Raw genomic sequence first — 19,807 nt, 5'->3', positions numbered from 1 at the left:
CCACGTCTCTTCAGACAAACTGATGAACTCTTACCTTTTGATTCTGATGGATGTGATGAGGCTGAGGGAGTTCCTGTTGGAGGAAAGTGCAGCTTAAATCATGAGCTTTTTAAAAATGAAAACCTGTGTGGATTCAAAATAACGTAAATATAACATTTGTACTCAAAGGTTATTTGAGGAGGAAAGAGAAAACTAAGAAGTTCAATATATACAATAAATTGAGAGAATGTTGTGTCTTCCTAACACACTGACTGATTGTTTTTTGTCTGACTGACCTTTTTTAATCTTCTTTAAAATCAACCTCGCCACCTCCATCACATGGTCAGTAGGATATGTTTCCACCATGACATCCACTGTTCTCGTTCTGTTCGCTTTCTCCAGGCGGCTCTTTTTGATGGGGGTGAAATCACCTCCCTTCTGCAGGTACCAGTGGAAACGGTCAAGCTCCTCTTCTCCCAAATCATCCAGCATGCCCAGCAGCTGCTCCTTAACAGACGCCTCCATCTTTGACCTGTAAATCATGAGAGAAGATGAATCACGGTCTCAGCACACTTTATTTTTTTACTTATTTAATACATTTCACAGCAGATTACATGTTTCATCTGGATTATTTAGAATTTACTTATGACTGAATTTTTCTGGATGGATTATTCTGTGGTGAGAATAACATCACACACTAAATGGTAAAGAATCTATAATGAATAAAATACAGTAGGGGGCAGCCTGTGAGATGGTGTTAAAGCTGAGGAAAGATGAGGCCCCCACTGAACACGGTCTGACAGGGAGTCCCTATTCCAGGGGGTAGAAGGAACTATTAGAAAACAACCAGAAAACTTAAAATCAGCTGAAGTATGTGAAAAATGTAATATGAAGTCAACACTCAAACTAGTTTTATCATGATTATACTGGCACCAGTTTGACATCAGGTTTCTAAATCTGCTCTGCAGTCAGGAACATGGTGTCAAGAAGACATTGTTATATAACAGTTCCAATATATCTGATGATGGGGTAACTCTGGTCCTTTGAGATAATCTCAGGTTGCTGTTGATCCTAATGAGCTGTTTCTCCTCTATTACAAACATCAGCTGTACTTAAAGACACTAAGTGCTGCACACAGGCTGGAGCTGATGCACTCGCGCTACAGCAGCACATGAGTTTCAGAGTCCAAACTGAAACTGGTTTCAGGTGGAAAGTTCTTACTTTCTCAACCTCACTGAACTATTCATCCTCCTCCATCCAGCAACACCTGAAACACCTGAGTGGAAGCTCCTCCCTACACTGTGTTTGAAGCAAAGCACAAAGGAGACGCCTGCTGGAGCAGCTGGAGTCCTACAGACACTCTTCACTACACAAACACCTCCTACAACATCCACTCCTCCCACTCTGACTGCTGTGTTTGTGGAAACACTCCAACACACACCGCTTCACATATGAACATGTGTGTGAAACAGCTGACATTAAACATGATGGAGGATTTATTCACAAACACACAACATTTACACACACATTACCGCTTTGCAGGAGGACGACCATCGCCCTTCGACTCGTCACTCTGTAAGGACACAGAGCTGGGTGGAGGTCCAGGTTTAGTTTCTGTTTCAGGTTTACGTTTCCTTCTCCTTCTACGTTTTTTCCTGTGAATAATGATGGAGCAGTGATGTGAGTGCTGAGCTGTGACATGGAGAAGAGTCATGGACAGTTAGAGATGGTCATCTCACCTCTGAGCTTTGGTCTGGCTCTCATGTTCCCCACACAGAGTGCTTTTAGAGGGAGGGACTCCCTCCTCTCTGTCCTCACACTGATCCATGCTGCTCAATTCACATCAGCTCACACACACTTTCTACCTGCAGAGGAAACACAAATCATTCATGTGCACATCAACTGAGAGCTGCAGAGGTCGTGTCTGATGGACTAACATCCATCTGAGGCACAGCTTTCATTAGTTCACTACAAAAAGTGTCACAGAGCCGAGTTCAGCCTCCAAATCCTCCATTATTGAGGTCCTTCAAAGCAGCAGGTCAAACGTGGCTGTAGAAATGGCAGAGAACAGCTTTATTTCAGTAACAATGTCCAGGACCGAGCTGACAGCTTGCAGAGTTCATACTCTATAACTGCTAGCTGCTCTGCTAGCTAAGCTAACTCATGTTAAATGTCAGAGTAAAGAACAGCACGCAGCAACACCACATAAGAGCAGGCAGAGAGAGGTATGGGGTCTTCACACACCCCTGTTCTCTGTTCACCATCGGGGCAGGGGCCTGGGAGGAGGAGTTGGCCATCTGGTCGAGGTCTGGGATGCTGGGCCTCCCTGCTACTGCAGGACCAGGGGTGGTCTGCGTGTCTCCACCCCAGGGAAAAGGGCAACATCTACTGGGTCTAGAGGCAGATTGGGCCTCTGGGGGCGATGGTACCTGGACCTGAGGGTATAGAGTATGTTTGGGGAGTGTGAGCATGTGTACAATGTTCATTTCTGTTTGTCTCCACGTTGGGCGAGTGCTGCATATTTGTATATGTGCGCATGAGGGTGGGAGTGCATGCTTGTGTCTGTGTGTGCCTGTTTGTCTATGTCTATGTATCAGGTTGGGGCTTAGACTCCACCTCTCTCCCCAGGTGTGGGGCCCTATCTCCCCCCACCACACTCCCTGCCAGTGGCTGATGCCCTCAGCCATTGGTGCCTTGGTGGTGCTCGGCTTCCTGGGCTGCTGGCTTGACAGGGCTTGGCGCCATGACTCAGTTGGGCCCCTTCCCAGGGGTGGGGGGCCCTCCATCCTCTCTGGCGTGGCTAGCTACCGGCAGAGCCTGCGGGCACGTAACCTCAGCTCCCTGTGGCTTTTGCACCGCAGCTGCTGGGTGACCCCTCAGCTCTTGTCAGCTCTTTCTGGGAGGGTGGCACACCTGCCCCTCTGGTGGTCTTCCTTGGGCTCTCGTGCTCTGGGGGGGGGGCTCTGGATGTCTGGTGCCTGGATCTCCTCGATGCCTGCTTTATTCCCTGGGGGGCGGGGCTATGGTTCCCCACACCCTCACGTAGATAGTTACATCGAGAAACCTTTTGAATACAAGTGCGCTCATCCACACAGGTGTGTGCACACAGACACAAACTATACCTTTCTTGGCTGCTACCTCAGAGCATATTGTGTGCTGTCGGTCTTGTGTGTTGCCCAAAAACATTTAATATTTAGTATTTACTGTTACGTATACTTATCAGGGTTGTTGCTGTGGTCTCCCTACTGTGTTGCTCTCTTTTTGCTTGTTTTCTTTTTTTTCTTTCAACAGGTGATCCAGCAGATTTTTTGTGTGCCTTTTCTCACTGTCCCTCTTCCCCTCTGTTTTCTTTCCCTCCCTTTCTTTCTTTCTCTCTCTCCTATCTCGCTGTCATGTCTGTCTATTTTGTAATAACTTAAAATAAAATAAATAAATAATAATAACAAAGATCAATCAAGTGGACCAATATGGGAAAGCCAAAATGATCCACCTGGATTAAATAAATCTGTTGGGCATCTTTCTTGGCCTTCAGACAATAATTGTCATGTGGACATGTGTGTTTTTGGTGCTGCTGTCCCCTGTTTCCATGTTGTTGTCTCTAGGTGGGTGTGTGTGGGTGTGTCAGCCCCGGCATCATCAAAGAAGCTCCTCACCGCAGCCGGATTCCCGGACTTTTCAACAGCCAGCTGTGGTGAGTAATATGGACAATTCTTCTTCACTCACCTCATCTGTATATTCGACCATGGACTGTGTGAATGCTAACCCTGCTACCCAGCTGGTAACTCACTCAGCTGCTCAGCAGCCACTAGCTCAGTCTTCAGCCCTGCTACCTGTAGCTCAGTCTTTAGTGCAGTCAGCCACTCATCTACACCCTCAGCCAGAGGTCAATACACCTGCTGGTCCCACATCAGTCGTCTCTGGAGGGTCCGAGGGGCTGCTTCAGCTGTCATCTGCTTCACCATCGGCATCTGCTATGCTGCCATCATCTCATCTGTCTGCAGCTGCTACACCACCACCCTTTCACCTGCCTGCAACCGCTACACCACCATTCTCTCCACCACCTGCAGCTGCAGCGCTACGTGGACCTACTCAACCCAGGCCAGAGGTCAGCGTGCCAGAGGGACGCCCTCCACGTCGCCCACGGCCAGTGCATCCACGGCCAGCACAGCCAGCACATCGGGGATCATGTGCCATTCTACACTGTGGCTCACCGGAGCTGCGCCGCCACCACCAGACCCGTGGCAGGCCGCCTGAGCCGCAACGAGGTTGCCACTGGACTTGTGGCAGTAACAGTTTGAACAGGATGATTTACTGAAACTATTTGAAAACATCCATCCATTCGCTTCCGCTTATCCTTTTCAGGGTCGCTGGAGCCTGTTTGAGCCTGTTTGTTTGAAAACATATCTTTGTTATTGTTACTGCTACCTGCTTGGTACTTTTTCTGTACTGTGTGTTGTAGAGAGTAAGATCTGAAGTTCTTTTATTTTGGGACTAAACATGCTGTACAGGAAGTCAGAATCAGACCCATCAGATATAAACCAGCAGACCCACAGAGCTGAAAGCAAAGCTGTGTCTGTACATCTGCCTGTTTAAGCACAGGAAGTAGTTTCTAGTTTCAACTAGTTTGTCAACTTCCTGTGTGTGGTCATGTGACTGTTAGTGACTCAGAGAGATGTTAAAAACAGGAAGTGGGGTTGCTAAGCGGTTGCTACGTTTTTGATGTCACACAAACTAGGACGAGGACCTTTGACCTGAGCAGGAAGAAGAGCCTGATAATCTGGAGAAACTCTGCCTGTGTAAAAATAACAGCATTATCTACACACAGCTGGTTATTGGTGTTCTGACAGACATTTGGTAAATCATGAATGTAAAAAGAAAATAAAAGTGGTCCCAGGATTGAACCTCTGGGTACTCCAACTTTACAATCAAGGCAAGGAGATTTAATACAGAGTCTGTTTGAAAACATACAAACTGACTCATAACAGAGTCTTTTTTTCCTTCAAACATCCAGGACAACAAACGTGTCTGTAAACAGCAGCTGAAACTTCCAGAAACTGAAGAAAAAAAAACACTCAACTCAAAGCTTCAAGAAACCAAACTATGAACCCTGGGTCTGTTGCCATCTTTTATATACAGACTATAGATCATCTACAGTGGAAATTTACACCTGCTTAGAGACATTTAATGTTAACCAACACACACACACACACACACACACACACACACACACACACAAACCTTAAAAAGAGGAAGAGTTTTTAACACTCGGCCTCGTTGGTCCAGCTGTGAGTCCGTGAACTATGGAGCGGTAGATTTGTGCTGTTTGTGCTGGAACTAAGCTGCACACAGCTGATGTTAGCCAGGAAACATTACAGACTGCTTCACTTACCTTCACATGGAGACGATCAGCATCTGTCACAAACACCAAGTTCAGGAAAGAGGAGCTTTGAGCAGGAAGGAAACACCCAGAGAGGCGTCCACAGACCAACATCACAGCAGTGGTGTGTGGTAACTTCTCAGGAAAGGCAAACTGTGACGATGCCCACCTCACCCCCAATACACTCACAAAAATAAACATCCTGCTCTACTATTGAGCAATTTATCAAGAAACTGGATCTGACTTAAACAGTGTTAGTGCTGCCTGTCTGCTCTCTACATGGACGTCTTCACCTCACTGAAGAACTGTAAAATATTCTTACTTCTATAGTTAAATGAATACCTGCTTATTACCAACAATATTTACCCTTAGCTGACAGTGACGAGTGGTGGAGGAAGTTTTTATGCTATTACTTTATATAAAGGAGAAATAAAACACCATGAAAACACCTCAGTGCACATTAAACTGTATTTGTGGAAAACTGAGAATAAATTATCAAAAGTAAAAATTATAATTTTGCAGAAAATGTTGCCCATCAGTGTTAAAGTAATGAATATTGTATAATAATACTCAAAGTGTTTTATACAACATCCTTCATTCACACAAGCACTTTCCTTCTATGTTGAAGTGCTTCTTCCTATCATGATCTGAGTGAGTGGTGGGTGTGTCTTTGGGGCTGGTCATGTTTTTCTGAGTCCGCCCTGAGGCGGAGCTCAACCAATCTCCTTTACCTGTGACTCGTCAGCTGCAATCAAGAGGCTGCATTTAAATCCGGCTTCACTATCTCTCCTTCACCAGTCCGTCAGCTACTAATGGTGGTAACATGCGGCATATGTCAGTGTTTCCTTCGGGTCAGTGGTTTGTCTTACCTGCTTCTCCTCATGTTTACAGTTTTATCACATTACTTACCCTGTCAAGCAGCTTCCAGCCAGAAAATCTCTCCTCTCTCCATCAGCTGATCTACTCTACCTATTGAGCCACAGACACCCCATATATTGGTAGTGGCTGTCTTGTGGGGACCATAACTTTGCAAAATATGAAATTTTTTTTTATATTAATATAAACAACACAAATCAAGTGGATTAAAAGATGTGAGCAGTGTGTGATATAGTTTACTGTCAATATCTACTGAAAAATATATTACTGAAAAATGAAAGTGGTGGAAACTGAGCGCTCCACCATCCGCTCCAAATACACTCACTGCAAACAGGCCATCTTTGATATCCAGTCTGTGCTCTGGGCTCTTGCAGCCTCTCCTTCAAAGCTCTGAGGCTTTCTGTCTGCACTGACTCCCTGCTTCTTCAAACCTGTCCTCAGGTGTTCCAGCTTTGCTCCCACATGCTGCTCACAGCCAATCGGATCATGACTTTCATTCTCCCAGCAGATGCTGCAGTAGATCCAGGCTGCACAGACACTTCAGGTCAAAAAGCTCAAAGTGACAAATGTGTCCAGAAAGCATCGGCCAACATTGAGTCCCAGGAGAGAGGAAGAAGGTGCTGTTTGTTCCTCCACCTGTAATCATACTGCAGCGTTAAAGAGGGCATTAGCCCCTTCCCCAACGGTGTGCTCCAGCCAATCACAGGACAGACAGTTTGTATATTTGTACACAGTATGAATCCAGAATCCAGCACACAAACAATTCCAGTCATGTGTGGAGAAGCTCTGAGGCAGCGAGCGGGCTTTGAAGCAGCTAGCTTGGAGCCACAGGCTGGATGCACTTTCAGCCAAACAACAGAGATGACCAAACGATACAGAAGCTTTGAAGCTGGCGTCTCTCGTCCTGAAGTGCGGCCGTTCAAAATGCCGCCGCCGTGCGCACGTTGGAACCTTTGAGCACTATCGCTGCTTCACAGTGGTGCGTTTCATTGGTTTGACAGCTTTGACTCGTTGCTGCTGAACTATCCACATGTAGCCCTCACTAAAGTCACTCATTTGTTTTGATGACTGAATAATTCATCAGAGTTCATGATGTGTTTAAATGTTCGAAAACGCACATTAATGGTTAAAATACAGAGAGAAACAATTTAAAATGTGTTCAGATATTTAAAGTTATCCACAGTATTTCTGAGTTTGCGCCATTACCCCTGATTCATAGCTGAAGAAATGTTTTTTACTTCCACTTGTGCTGTTGTTGGCAGTGGCAGGTTACACCTTCACTGTTGATAAAGGTTTCTCTCAGTGCAGTTTCTTTTACCTGGTGTAAATGTCAACACATTGAAGGTGTATAGACAGTAGAGATGTTTAAAAATTGGCGAGGACAGTTCAGCAGCAGCGCCTCACCCGTCACTTCTCAATGACATTCACATTAACTAACTTGTATTTTCTGAAGGCATTGATGGCGAGGATTTGCATAATTACAAGAGCACTGAGGCGTATAATTACCTGCACAGCAATAATGATAAAGTACTGCTCAACAAACAAGGTGACTTTATTTTTCTTAAAGCAGCTGTAGAGCTGAGCCAGAGCGCTAATCAAGCTAAACACTTAGCATGGCTAAGAGTGGAGACAGTCGCTGTTCCTGTATCACCGGATTAGGGAGATCATGTAGTCATGCTGCTGTTCTGTGGAAGGTATTTAACTTATCTGGATATCACAATGTTTAAATGACTGAAACACTGGACTGGCCAAAGGCTGTGATTGGGGAGTCACCCTACTGCCATATAGCCAAGTATTACGTGGAGCACTGTTTACATGTGAAAGCCACTCGTTAACTTTGTGTGAGCTGTATGCTGTACAATCACACAAAGGTTAAAATAATATAAAAAAAAATAAAAGACGGTACATTAAGGGCACATTTGCAAGACAAGAAAAAAAATACAGTTACATGATGTGACACTGGACGGACGGATGGACGGACAGATAGATAGATAGATACGCACACACACAACTTTGAAAAAATTAGACTATGTATATTTCTGCATCAAAAAGCTACTGACTGTTAATATGAAATGGAAAATATGGGTGACTTTGCCAGTGTTTTTATTTCAGTGGGTTAGATATGATTCAGGTGTGTTGAGCCAGGATCATATCTGTAACATGCAGGACACCAGCCCACTGATATAAACAGACACTGTAGTGCTTTTGTTAGTGTAAGTTTCCTCATGATGCTAAATCTTGAGTATAGACAGTGAGAAAAACTATCATTGTTTGTTAAATGTAACCAACTTTAAGGTATAAAGGTGAATTACAGCACAATAATTACTTGGGCTCGTAATAAGACCCTGGCCAGAATCAGAAGACACCAAATTCGTATGGAGCCAAAGTATTGAGCAGCAATAATGACCTGGACACAATGTTAAATTTTGAGTAGCCACTCTTGTATTGTTACAAGGTATAACAATATTTGTCCAATTTGTACAGATAAAGTATAAAATCAAATAAACAGTGTGCACACTCAAACAAAATGAAAGTACTCGTTGGGGCCCTTTAAGAATTTAGAGTTAAGCTGGCGATAACCAACTTCAAAGGTCCTTGTGAGTGTAATAGAGATTTGACAGACCACGTGACTTTCGCGCATTGCATGCCGGGTACTCATGGCAAAACAATCATAGCAATGCATCAAACGCAAGCATTTGCAGCACCGCAAAACGTTCATTCTCCGGTTCCAATACCATCTTGCTTTTTCTTTGTCCCCCCAAAAAGTATGTGCCAAACGAAGGAGAACAATGCCGGTCCGTACAAAGACAGACTTGATGAAAAGTCAAAGAAAAGATACGAGGAAAAAAATCAAAGGAGTGAAAGCATTAGACCCTTACGAGAACCGGAGAATGAATGTTTTGCGGTGCTGCAAATGCTTGCGTTTGATGCATTGCTTTGGCTGTGTCCCAATTAAGACACCGCACGCTTGAAGTACGCATTTTGAGTGCGATTACGTCACCGCCACGCGACGACAGCTGTCCCAATCCAAAGTGTACTTCAAATGCATACTCCAAATGCGCCGTCGATTTCCCCAAATATCAAGCGTGGTCTGGTGCACGCTTCGTGGCCGCATATATCCCACAATTCATAGAGTGGCGTGGGTGTGGATAATTTTGCCGCAAAATATGGCAGAAGGGAGCGGCCGAAGAGTGAACTGTCAAAAGTAAGTACTGAATATGATGTCACTTATTTATGTGTGAATGTTTAATAATAAACAACATTAAAACATTATTGTTGGCCACATGTCGGCAAAGTTGTGTGATGTTTGTAATTTCAGTGTTAACTTGGTTTTAAAGCCTTTACTTCTAAACATATCCAAATCCAAATCCAATTTATTTATATACCACATTTAAAAACAAAAGGTTTGCCCAAAGTGTAAAACACAAGATAAAACCACTGACACTTACATAAAACATAATAAAACACATAAATTATCAATGTTCTGTCCTCACTAAGTGTTGTCCTCGTGAACGTAGACGCAGCTATACAGACAGCTAAACACTCTCCTAATCAAAATCCAAGGAACAGGCCGATGTGTTGAGCTGGATGATTTAATAAGGAAAAAGTGTGAAACTGTTGACAAAACCAGAAATAAACCAATAAAATTGTTGCATCAATATAAAATATAACAAACACATATTCAAAAAAGAGCACTATATTTATCTGCTTAGTGAGTGCCTGAATAAAACATCAAAGGAAATCACGCTCATGATCAAAATGTTAAAGAAAGCACATGGCATATGAGCTAGCTTAACCTTACTAGGTTAGGTTATACATGCATTCAAATTAAATTCAAACTACAAACTATATCAGGCCTTCACAACAAATAATAATGCACACAAGTCATCTCAGTGATAACAAACAATATTACTTACAGATGATGCCGTTTATCAACTTGTGAAGGCATGGATGGCAACAGATTAACAGAGGTGAAACTGCCTCTGGCTAGATCTTGCAGAGTAAAAAATACACAAAAACAACCACTAGAGGGCAAACTGCTGCAGAACAGAAAATACCTAATGCCAGCATAATCAATATCAACACAACACATACAAATATCAACTCACGCCAGTCTGAAAGCTATCAAAAAAAGGTGTGTTTTCAAAAGCATTTTAAAAACAGGAAACCAAGATGCCTGTCTAATAACATCTAACATAATAAGGCAGCGTATTCCAAAGTTTTGGGGCCATAATTCAAAAGGCTCGTTCTCCTCTGCATTTGAGCCTTGATTTTGGGACAACCAACAGCAGCTGGTCAGCTGATCTGAGGGTCTGTGAAGGAATATAAGGCTGAAGTAACTCGGAAAGGTATGGGGGAGCAAGACCATTAAGGCATTTATAAAAACCAGTGTTAGGACTGATGAACAGGAAGCCAGTGAAGAGAAGACAGGATAGGTGTTACATGTTCATGCCTGTGGGTACCAGTCAAGAGGCAGGCAGCAGCATTTTGAACGAGCTGAAGACGAGCAAGAGACCCTTGGCTGACTCCAACATAAAGTGCATTGCAATAGTCAAGCCGTGTTGAAATAAAGGCATGTATTACCTTCTCCATGTCACGTCTTGACAAAACTGGCTTCAGCTTTGCTATTTGTCTCAGCTGGAAAAAGCTTTTTTGCAACACTGAATTAATATGTTTGTTTAATTTAAAATCTGAGTCCATAATGACTCCCAAGTTTGTCACATGCTGCTTGATATCAGACCCTAGCCAACCAAAATTTACGAGCGGGTTGCATGAAATATTATTGGGTCTAAATACAATCACCTCCGTTTTACTCTCATTGAAACTCAAAAAGTTCAGAGCCATCCCAGCTTTGACATCTTCAAGGCAGTTTAAAAGAATTAGGATGGAGCCTGGGCCATTTGGTGCTAAAGGCAACTAAATTTGGCAGTCGTCTGCGTAACAGTGAAAGGATATTTCATGTTTTCTGTAAATAGACCCCAAAGGGAGCAGGTATAATGAAAAAAGAAGAGGGCCAAGGATTGAGCCCTGGGGCACCCCACAAGAAAGGGGGGCTGAGGTGGACTCAAAATTTTCAACTTTAACACTAAACGTTCTGCAACTCAAATATGAGCGAAGCCAATCCAGTGCTGCACCTTTGATGCCAACCAGGTGTTCCAAACGAGAGATAAGAATATTGTGGTCAACAGTGTCAAACGCTGCAGTAAGATCTAAAAGCACAAGGATCACGGAACTTCCACAATCAGTAGCTAAGAAGATATAGTTAAAAACACGTAAAAGTGCTGTTTCAGTTGAGTGTAGATGTTTAAAACCAGACTGAAAAAGTTCCATGATGCCATTAGCATCCAAAAACGCGTTTAATTGGGTAAAAACTATTTTTTCCAATAACTTTGAAAGGAATGGAAGCCTTGAAATAGGTCTAAAATTTGAGCAAACTAAAGGGTCAAGGCCATTTTTTTTAATAAAGGGCTAACAATTGCATGTTTAAAACCATCAGGAACCACACTGGAAGTAATACTGCTATTTATAATAGCAAGGACTGAGGTTCCAATCGAAGGGAAAACCTCTTTAAAGAGCCATGCAGGGATCACATCCACGGGAGAACCAGAGGGTTTAATTTGTCTAACCATCTCGTTAAGAAGTGTAATTGAGATGGGTTCAAACTGGTATAAGGCAGCTGAACAGGGACTAAATGTGGATGGGTCATATATAGTAGGTACTATTGCTGACCTGATGGACTCAACCTTGTTTACAAAAAAAGAAAGAAACTGATTACATCTATTAGCAGAGCCTTCCAGGGTGGCAGACTGGGGCACATTTAAAATAGAACTGATGGTCTTATAAAGTGCGCGGGGATTGTGACAATTTAATGCAATCACCTGAGAAAAATGGCTATTTTTCTCATTTTTCACTGTATTTTGATAGCATTTCCAACAGTCCTTTAACATTTCAAAAGAAACCTGCAATTTGTCCTTTTTCCACTTTCGCTCCGCTCTAGTGCATTGACGTCTGACCGCTCGGGTGGCTTCATTTAACCAGGGCTGGGGAATACATTTAGGGCACCTGGTTTTTAATGGGGCCATAATGTTTAGGGTCTCAGTACAGGTTTCTTGGAACTGCAAAAGCAGCTCATCCAGACTAAGTCCTAAACTAATTTCAGGTCAAGAGTGTGCCCCCGCTGGTGTGTAGGGCCTTGTACAGACTGTACAAAGTTAAAAGACTGAATAAGATTTAAAAACTCCTGAGCAAGCAGTCCATCAGAGCAACAGACATGAATATTAAAATCACCAACTATTAAAATCCGATCATATTTAGGAACAATGTCAGCCAAGAAACATGAAAAGTCATTTAAAAAGTATTTGTTAAACTTCGGTGGTCGGTAGATTACCGCACACACAACCGGTTGAAGACGTCCCAGTTCAAACATCAAAAGTTCAAAACTGGAGGGGGGAACCGGTACATGGAGTTGCTTGCAATTAAAGTTATTTTTAAAAACTGTCAATATTCCTCCTCCTCTACCCGATATCGTTGGAGCATTTAAAAATGAGCAGTTGGAGATCAATAGTTCAGAAATGAAGCTAGACTCACCAACTTTCATCCATGTCTCAGTCACAAAAAGGAGATCCAAACCATTTGAAGAAAAGAAATCGTTTATGACAAACGTTTTACATGCTATGGACCGAGCATTTATTAAAGCCATCCTCGTTGGAACTGGGGTCTGGGCAGAAGTTGTCTGTGAAGCCCAAGTTAATGGGCGCAAATTCACAAAGTTTATTCCACGACACCCAAGACGTGAAAAACATCAGCGAGCAGGCTCACGTCCACCCGAGCCTACGACAGGAACCAGACAAGGGGCAACATGATCCAGGAGACGCCTTGGGATGCAATGGAAGAGACTATAATCCACTGGAGCAGCCGCTAGAGGAAAAGCAAGGCAAGCTTTAAGCTTCACTAGCCGACCGGCACGTTTACTGCCGCGTCTGCGACGATGCGTCGGAGCAGGAGGAAGCGCTCCGCGTAGCAGGTAAAGAGGAACATCAGCCAGGGATGGTGGATACCCTGTTGTTTGTCCTCGCTGATTAGCCAGAAAATACTGAAGATCAAAAAGTTTTTGGCGTTCATATACCAGTCGTGAGTTGATTTGGATGGCACAAATTGTAAAAAACAAACAAACAAAAACAAAATTGACAGAGACAGACGGCAAGCCACACACACCGGCGCCATCTTTAAGTCGACCTTAATCTTACAGAGAATGTGATGATTTTATGGATAATTAAAGTCAGTCATATATCCACAAACACAACAAGCTGAAAGTCAGTGATGCTGCTCGGTTTGCAGTCCTGAATATGACGGCACAAGCAGGATTCACTGCACTGTTAATGTTAGCTGTGTTATATTGCTGCCTCTGTTCGGTGGTGTCGAGCCAAACGGACTTTAACGTGTGTTTGAACGAGCTGATGGTTCACTCGTTAAGCTGAAAGAAAGATGCTTTAATCACAGGAGTCACACATGTGTCCACTGGACCATCTGGAACTCTTCTTGTTTAGCACTCGTAATAACACAAACACTAAATCCTCCTTCTCTTGTGCTGTTTTGTAGCAGTGTATACACCTGAGACTGTCACCTGTCTGTCTGTCCTGCACTCTCTCTCTGTTTCTTTCTCTCTGATTGTGGAATAAAAGTATGAACATGTATTTATAAGTTACACTTGTGTTTGAATCCTGCAGCTTATCACACATTTGATTTCCATGTGTGATGACTGCAAGTGTCCAGAGTGAGGGCCAGTGATGGGAGTAACGTCGTTACTTTTTCAGTAACGAGTAATATAACTAGTTACTATTCCTATCGTTACAACGCCGTTACAGTTACTAACAAGGAAACGCGGTCTGTTACTATTTTTCAACAAACAGACAGTTGAAGCTGTGTTCAGTTTACCGCAGCTTAAATCAGCTGCAGGAATTAGCTGTAAGTAATCTGGACGCTACAGCTTTAAGCAGCTGCGCGCTCCCGCGGACGGTAATCACGATCACTGTCTAGTAGTGATGTGCGATACCACTGATTTCCTTTCCGATCCGATACCAAGTAATATTCAGGGTGGTATCGACGATACTGATCCGATACGGATACTTTGTACAAAAACTTATTTTATTTATTGTATCTCAAATTATAGCGTCATAATGATTACAGGACATCAGATCACTTGTTCTTATCACTTAACAATGTAGGGTTCATCACATAGAAATAAAAAACCTGAAGTTGTGCGCTATTTGAACACCTTGCCTGCCTGCATCACTAAAGGACTCTGTGAGAGACGTTTGTCTCACCCTAGCAGCACCTGTCCCTGTCCTCCTCTTCAGTTTGCCTCAACATACCCTCGTCATATTCTGCTATATGATTTACTTTGAGGTGTTTGACAAGGTTAGTGATGCTGCCACAACCATACATGCCAACCCTCCCGATTTTTCAGGGGGAATCCTGAATTTCAGTGCCCCTCCTGAAAATCTCCCGGAGCCACCATTCTCCCGAATTTCTCCCGATTTTCCAGCTGGACAACAAAATTGAAAAACCATATCGCAGAATTCATAGCCAATTCCAGTTTCCAACAATGGCGGCAGATACTTAGTTTTAATATTACTCTTATTTCTCTTTCTGGGTCGCAAAAAAACTTTTAACATATTTTCAGGTGAGAATGTAGCTGTGTAAACTTCAAATATCTGAGCAGACCAACACATCGTTTTCAAACCCCCGCAGTCTTTCGCTATTCAGGTTAAACATGATATATAAGTCACTTTGATAACTTAAAAATGTTATTGTTTGGCTTTTTCAGTGTTTTATTTGTTCGTGAGTAAATCGGTTTGGCTGAGATTAAAGTTATTAGATTAGATTAAATCAAATTTAATTTTATTAATTCCTCAGGAGGGTTCCTCCAGGGTTTTCACAGCTGAATAAACGTCACACAGAAAATGATTAAACAAAGTGTGAGATGGTCGAGAATCTACGTCAGCGCCCGGTTATATTTTAGATAGCAAGGAGCAGACGGCAGAGTTTCACTCCACCGAGGGAGCTCGTGACGCACTTCCCAGCTTTCTTTAGACCACAAAGGCCGGGTCCTCAGGTGGAAGCAGCCTCTGAATTTGGACACCCCCGCTGTTTCCGGGCCGCCCAATAATAACGGTGATATTTAACGTATTTTATCCGATAAATAAACCCTGTAAAATGTATTTATCCCCCCCCCGCAGCCCTTTGAATGACAAAACAATCGCATGAGTGCTGCTGTTTGACTGAGGAAGAATAAAGTAGTTGTGGTAAGTCAATCACATGACCACTTAAAGACAAAGCAACAAGGTGATATATACCAGTTTTTAAACTGTGTCGATAGGCCACGTAAAACCAGAGTCATGATAAACAATATATACGCGGCGTTTTTTCCTCAATAGTTTCGTCACATTAGCGCCAGCAAGCACTCTCTGCTTATGAACAAAAAAACACAAACCAAAACATGAGAAGTTTTAGGAGTGATGTGAGAGAGAGAGAGAGAGAGAGAGAGAGAGAGAGACAGCAGAAAAAGAGAGAGCGAGTTTTGAGATGTGAGAGATTTGTGACGTTTAGCGTGTTTGGAGTGTGTAGTTAATGTGTTGTCTTGTGTAGTTAGTGTGTAGTGTTGTGGATAGTTTTGTGTTGTGTGTCAGAACAATGAGGCGACTGCTGTCTCCAGGTAGAAACAGCAGTGATACACCTGCTGCTGTCAGACCTGCAGGTATCAGGCTGTCATGTTCTCCTTTATAGTGGACAGAAATATTTGGAGTGGCACAAATAATTTGTGTGGCATCTTATTGAAGAACAGCTGATTGTTCTTTAAATAGTTTGAAATGGTTATTTTAAAAAAAGGGTAAAAGGTAAATGGATGCAAATAACTTTGTTGTTTGCAAAACTTGTGCAAAGGATTTTAAAATTGACTATTTATATTTGCATTTGAAGTTATGAAATATGATTCATTAAACATGTTTGTGGTTGTTACAGTAAAAATATAACTTTTTCTACTCTGATTTTATGTTTTTTGTCTGATTTTAGATCAATTGTGTCAATACAGTTTGTCAAAATGAAAACAGACACATGAGGTTGTTCTGCAAAGGATGATACCAAACAAGACAAAGTAAAAAGTTTTTAAAGGTAAAATGTGGAGGAAACATCAAAAGTAGTTAAAAATGGCCAATAATACCCTGGACCCCAGAGGGTTAAAGGTTTTTTTTTAAAGTAATGCAATAGTTACTCTTTAAGTAATTAATTAATTTTAGAGTATTGTAAGTCAGTTACTAAATCAGTTACTTTTTTGAAGAAGTAACTAGTAACTATAATTAATTACCTTTTCAAAGTAACTTGTCCAACACTGATGGTGACACGATTACTGGATCAAATGTGACCCTGAGCTTTGTTTTCACCTACAAAGTTCACATCCTGGTTCTTCTTCCAGTTCAAAACATGCAAAAGTTCACTGGTTTCCACAGCAGAGCCTGACACAGCGCTCCACGCCTTCTCCTCATCACATTTGTGCTTCCTGACGTGCAGCTGCTTCCTAAACTTCCAGACTTCTAACTTCATTCATAGGGAGGAGATCACTCCACTGCACTGCAGACAGACTTCACACTTTCATGAATTCCTTCTAAGGCCTGATGTGGCTTTGCTTCCTGCTACATGACACATTTCTTCACACCTTATGAACCAATCAGGAGCCTCCTACCTGTTCCCACAGCCGCCTCATTAATAACAGGAAGTCAGTGTTTCTGTGAGCCGACGAGCTGAACTCAGACTTTTCACTTATACCTCGTCTTATTTCTTTCTTTATTGTATTTATTTATTTGACCTGCACAGTGATTTTATTTCTATATGTAGATATTTGATATTGTGTAACTGAAGCTGTGTCCACGTTTGATCTCAAAGTGACACATGGACTCTGTCTGTGTCCTCAGTTTCCCAGCATGCCTTGCTGTGGAGCTGTATGATGGTTAGCAGGTAGGCTTTTGATTAGTGTGATTAGATTTGATTGGGTTTTGATTAGTGATTGAAACCAATTCTAGAATCGTAAATCGATTTTTAAATATAAATGTATTTTAGCTGAAACGCCTGAATCTCAGGTTAAAGCTCCCACAGTTTCAACAACCATCAAACAGCTGAAACAGTAACTGAGAGCAGGAACACGGATTCTGCACAAAGATGCATCAGAATCAGTTTCCATCTAAAAATCTCTGTTTTCTGCATTATTGGCTTGTTGTTACCCACCAGTCTACCGTTGTTGACAGCGCTGTCGGCCGCTGGGTTTGTTGTTGTTTTTGACTTAGTCTCATTTCTGCTGTTCAAAACTGAACAAACTTTGTAAAATGATGCAAAACTGCAAAACTCTCAGCTGTGTCTGTAATCAAACCTCTGTAACTTTGCTTCACTTCATCAGGTCATGTTCACATGTGTTTTTGTTCTACTGCAGAATATTTTTAAGGTCATCTGCTATAAAAAGCCAGGCCAGGAAAATCTGCTTCATGTTCTTCTGTTTTATCCTCAGTGACTTTGACACAAAGGCCTCTGCTGTGATGCTCACACCTCTGATGAAGTCTCACAGTGTCAGCTTTCTTTTATAGATATAAAAATATGGAAATGAATGATAATATTTGTGACTGTCTGAGGCAAACTGATTCAAAGTGAATGGATTGTAGAAATGAGTGAGGATACCAGCCCTGTTAGCAGGTGTCCTCTGGTGGCTCCTTGACTGTCACACAATCATGTGCTGACAGGAAATGTTGCAGCAGCTTCAGTAAATGTTCCTCCCTGAGTTGTGCTCAGTCATGTGGTGTTGAGGTTCAGATGTTCAGAGCAGGAGAGCTTCAACAAGACCAGGACTGTTCCACCATCTGCTGACATCACAATATAACTGCTTACTGTTAGTAGTGCAGTGTCAGTGGATGCATTTGACCCAAACCAGAGTGGAAACGCTCATAGATGTGGTGTTTCTTCAAGCAGGCTGTGAGGTGGGCAGCAAGCGGCTTCTCAACAAGCTTTGACCTGAAAGAGAAACTGATCTATAATGTTGATGTCATGTTGGATCTAAGCTGGGTTTGCTGAGCTTTGCTTCCACAACGGCATGTTTGAAAAAGCTGCAACACTCCAGTCTGAAGAAAAGCGTTAAAAAGGTTTACAAGGCAAAAAGCTTTGTGGGGAGAATCTCTGAGGGAGCTGCAGACGGCTGATTCTCATCAAATGTCACAGGTGTAAAAGTAGAGCAGCAGTGAGCTGCACAACAAGAACGCTCTGGGGGGGTTTGTCATTGATTTCTTTGATCTACAGAAAATCAGACTTTTGTTGCTGTCTGCTTTAGAGCCACATTTATAGGTGAGGCAGCTCGAGACGCAACAGCTGATTGTGTCAAACAAAACTTTGAATTTCTCCCATTTTCTGAATGAGTTTTGTTTCTGAAGTTTCAAATAGACTCATTTATCCAATGGCACGTCCTCAAGTGAAGGTCAACAAAGACGCAGCTGTGGTCACTCAAAGCTACATCCTCCGCAGACACGTTGCTGATGCTGAGGCCCAAAGAAAGGAAGCGTGTGAGACATGGCCGCCTGTGGAGGCTCAGTCTGTCTGTTCTTCTTCATCCAACATGTCTGCAGCACTTTACAGGACGCTGCAGACTAGTTACCAAAGAACGAGTCAGGAACACATCAGGAACAAACTGAGACACACAAGTTTTACAGAGACCCAACGAAGATGAAGAGAAAGCTGCTGTAACCTGGAGACCTCAGTCTGACCCTGAAATACCCCACAGATGGAGACACAAACACCTCCACCTGCACCGTCTGCAGCAGGGAGGGAAACATCCTGCTGAAGAAACAAGTGCTGCTCACTGTCAGGGCTCAGTGCTGTAGATGCAGGTCAGAGGTCAGAGGTCATGGTGGGACCAGTTTACTCCATTGAATCCATTCAGCCTGTGGCTGATAATGTTTCTAATAATGACAAACTGGAAACACAACTTTACGATTGTTTCTTTAACATCATATTTCCTGAAGTATTCAGACACTTATTTGAAGCCCCTTCAGCAGGAATCACAGCAGCAGCTGTTTTTGATGCAACGAGCCTCGTCCACACCTGGAGTTTCTGTCCTTCTACTTTCTAAATACTCACAGGCTCAGGCAGTGGGCTCACAAAGAGGTGGCTCTGAGCCCGTTTGCAGTGCTGATGAACACTCTGATGTTTGCAGACAAAGTTATGATCTGTAGTGAGAGTGAGGAGGAGAGTCTGCAGAGAAGAGAAAGTACAAACAAGGAGAGATGAGGAGGAGGTCAGGGCTGATTTATGACAGGAGGAGAGCAGTAAGAGTGAAGAGGAGGAGATGGCAGTGAGACCTGCTGTGATGGAGACACACAGACAGGAGGAGCTGCAGGTGCAGAGCTGAAGATGCTGAGAGTTTGGTTGGAGGTGAGCAGGATGGACAGGATTAGAAAGAAGAAGATCAGAGGGATCGCTCAGGTCCAGCAGAGCTGCAGTCAGACTGTGTGCTGGATGCTCCAGAAACTGACTCAGTGTGTGTGT

General features: G+C 42.9%; 1 protein-coding gene across 2 annotated transcripts; it reads left to right on the top strand.

Annotated features, from left to right (window-relative positions):
* Positions 1 to 1,862: 1,862 nt before the first annotated feature.
* LOC109201561 (uncharacterized) lies at positions 1,863 to 5,100 on the top strand. Of its 2 annotated transcripts, none has more exons than XR_003218423.1 (2): positions 1,863 to 3,670; positions 3,861 to 5,100. XR_003218423.1 is itself a non-coding variant. In XM_019357325.2 (2 exons), exons 1-2 carry the CDS (start codon positions 3,524 to 3,526, stop codon positions 4,275 to 4,277), a joined length of 444 nt encoding a protein of 147 aa, XP_019212870.1. In that variant the 5' UTR covers positions 1,863 to 3,523; the 3' UTR covers positions 4,278 to 5,100. The 2 variants fall into 2 exon arrangements, 1 of the variants encoding a protein (XP_019212870.1); XM_019357325.2 differs by having other exon boundaries at positions 3,981 to 5,100.
* Positions 5,101 to 19,807: the final 14,707 nt, after the last annotated feature.

The sequence above is a fragment of the Oreochromis niloticus genome, unplaced genomic scaffold, assembly GCF_001858045.2.
Source record: "Oreochromis niloticus isolate F11D_XX unplaced genomic scaffold, O_niloticus_UMD_NMBU tig00007971_pilon, whole genome shotgun sequence".
In the NCBI taxonomy this organism is placed as follows: domain Eukaryota; kingdom Metazoa; phylum Chordata; class Actinopteri; order Cichliformes; family Cichlidae; genus Oreochromis; species Oreochromis niloticus.
The sequence above is the reverse complement of the archived record's forward strand: the minus strand, read 5'-3'. Positions and strand labels throughout refer to the sequence as shown.

What these genes read in the sequence shown, in the direction of transcription:
- LOC109201561 (XM_019357325.2), top strand. Translation starts at nt 3,524, where the DNA reads ATGTGGACATGTGTGTTTTTGGTGCTGCTGTCCCCTGTTTCCATGTTG. An exon ending in CTTTTCAACAGCCAGCTGTG is followed by an intron (nt 3,671 to 3,980) that starts GTGAGTAATATG and finishes ATCTGTCTGCAG; the next exon opens with CTGCTACACCACCACCCTTT.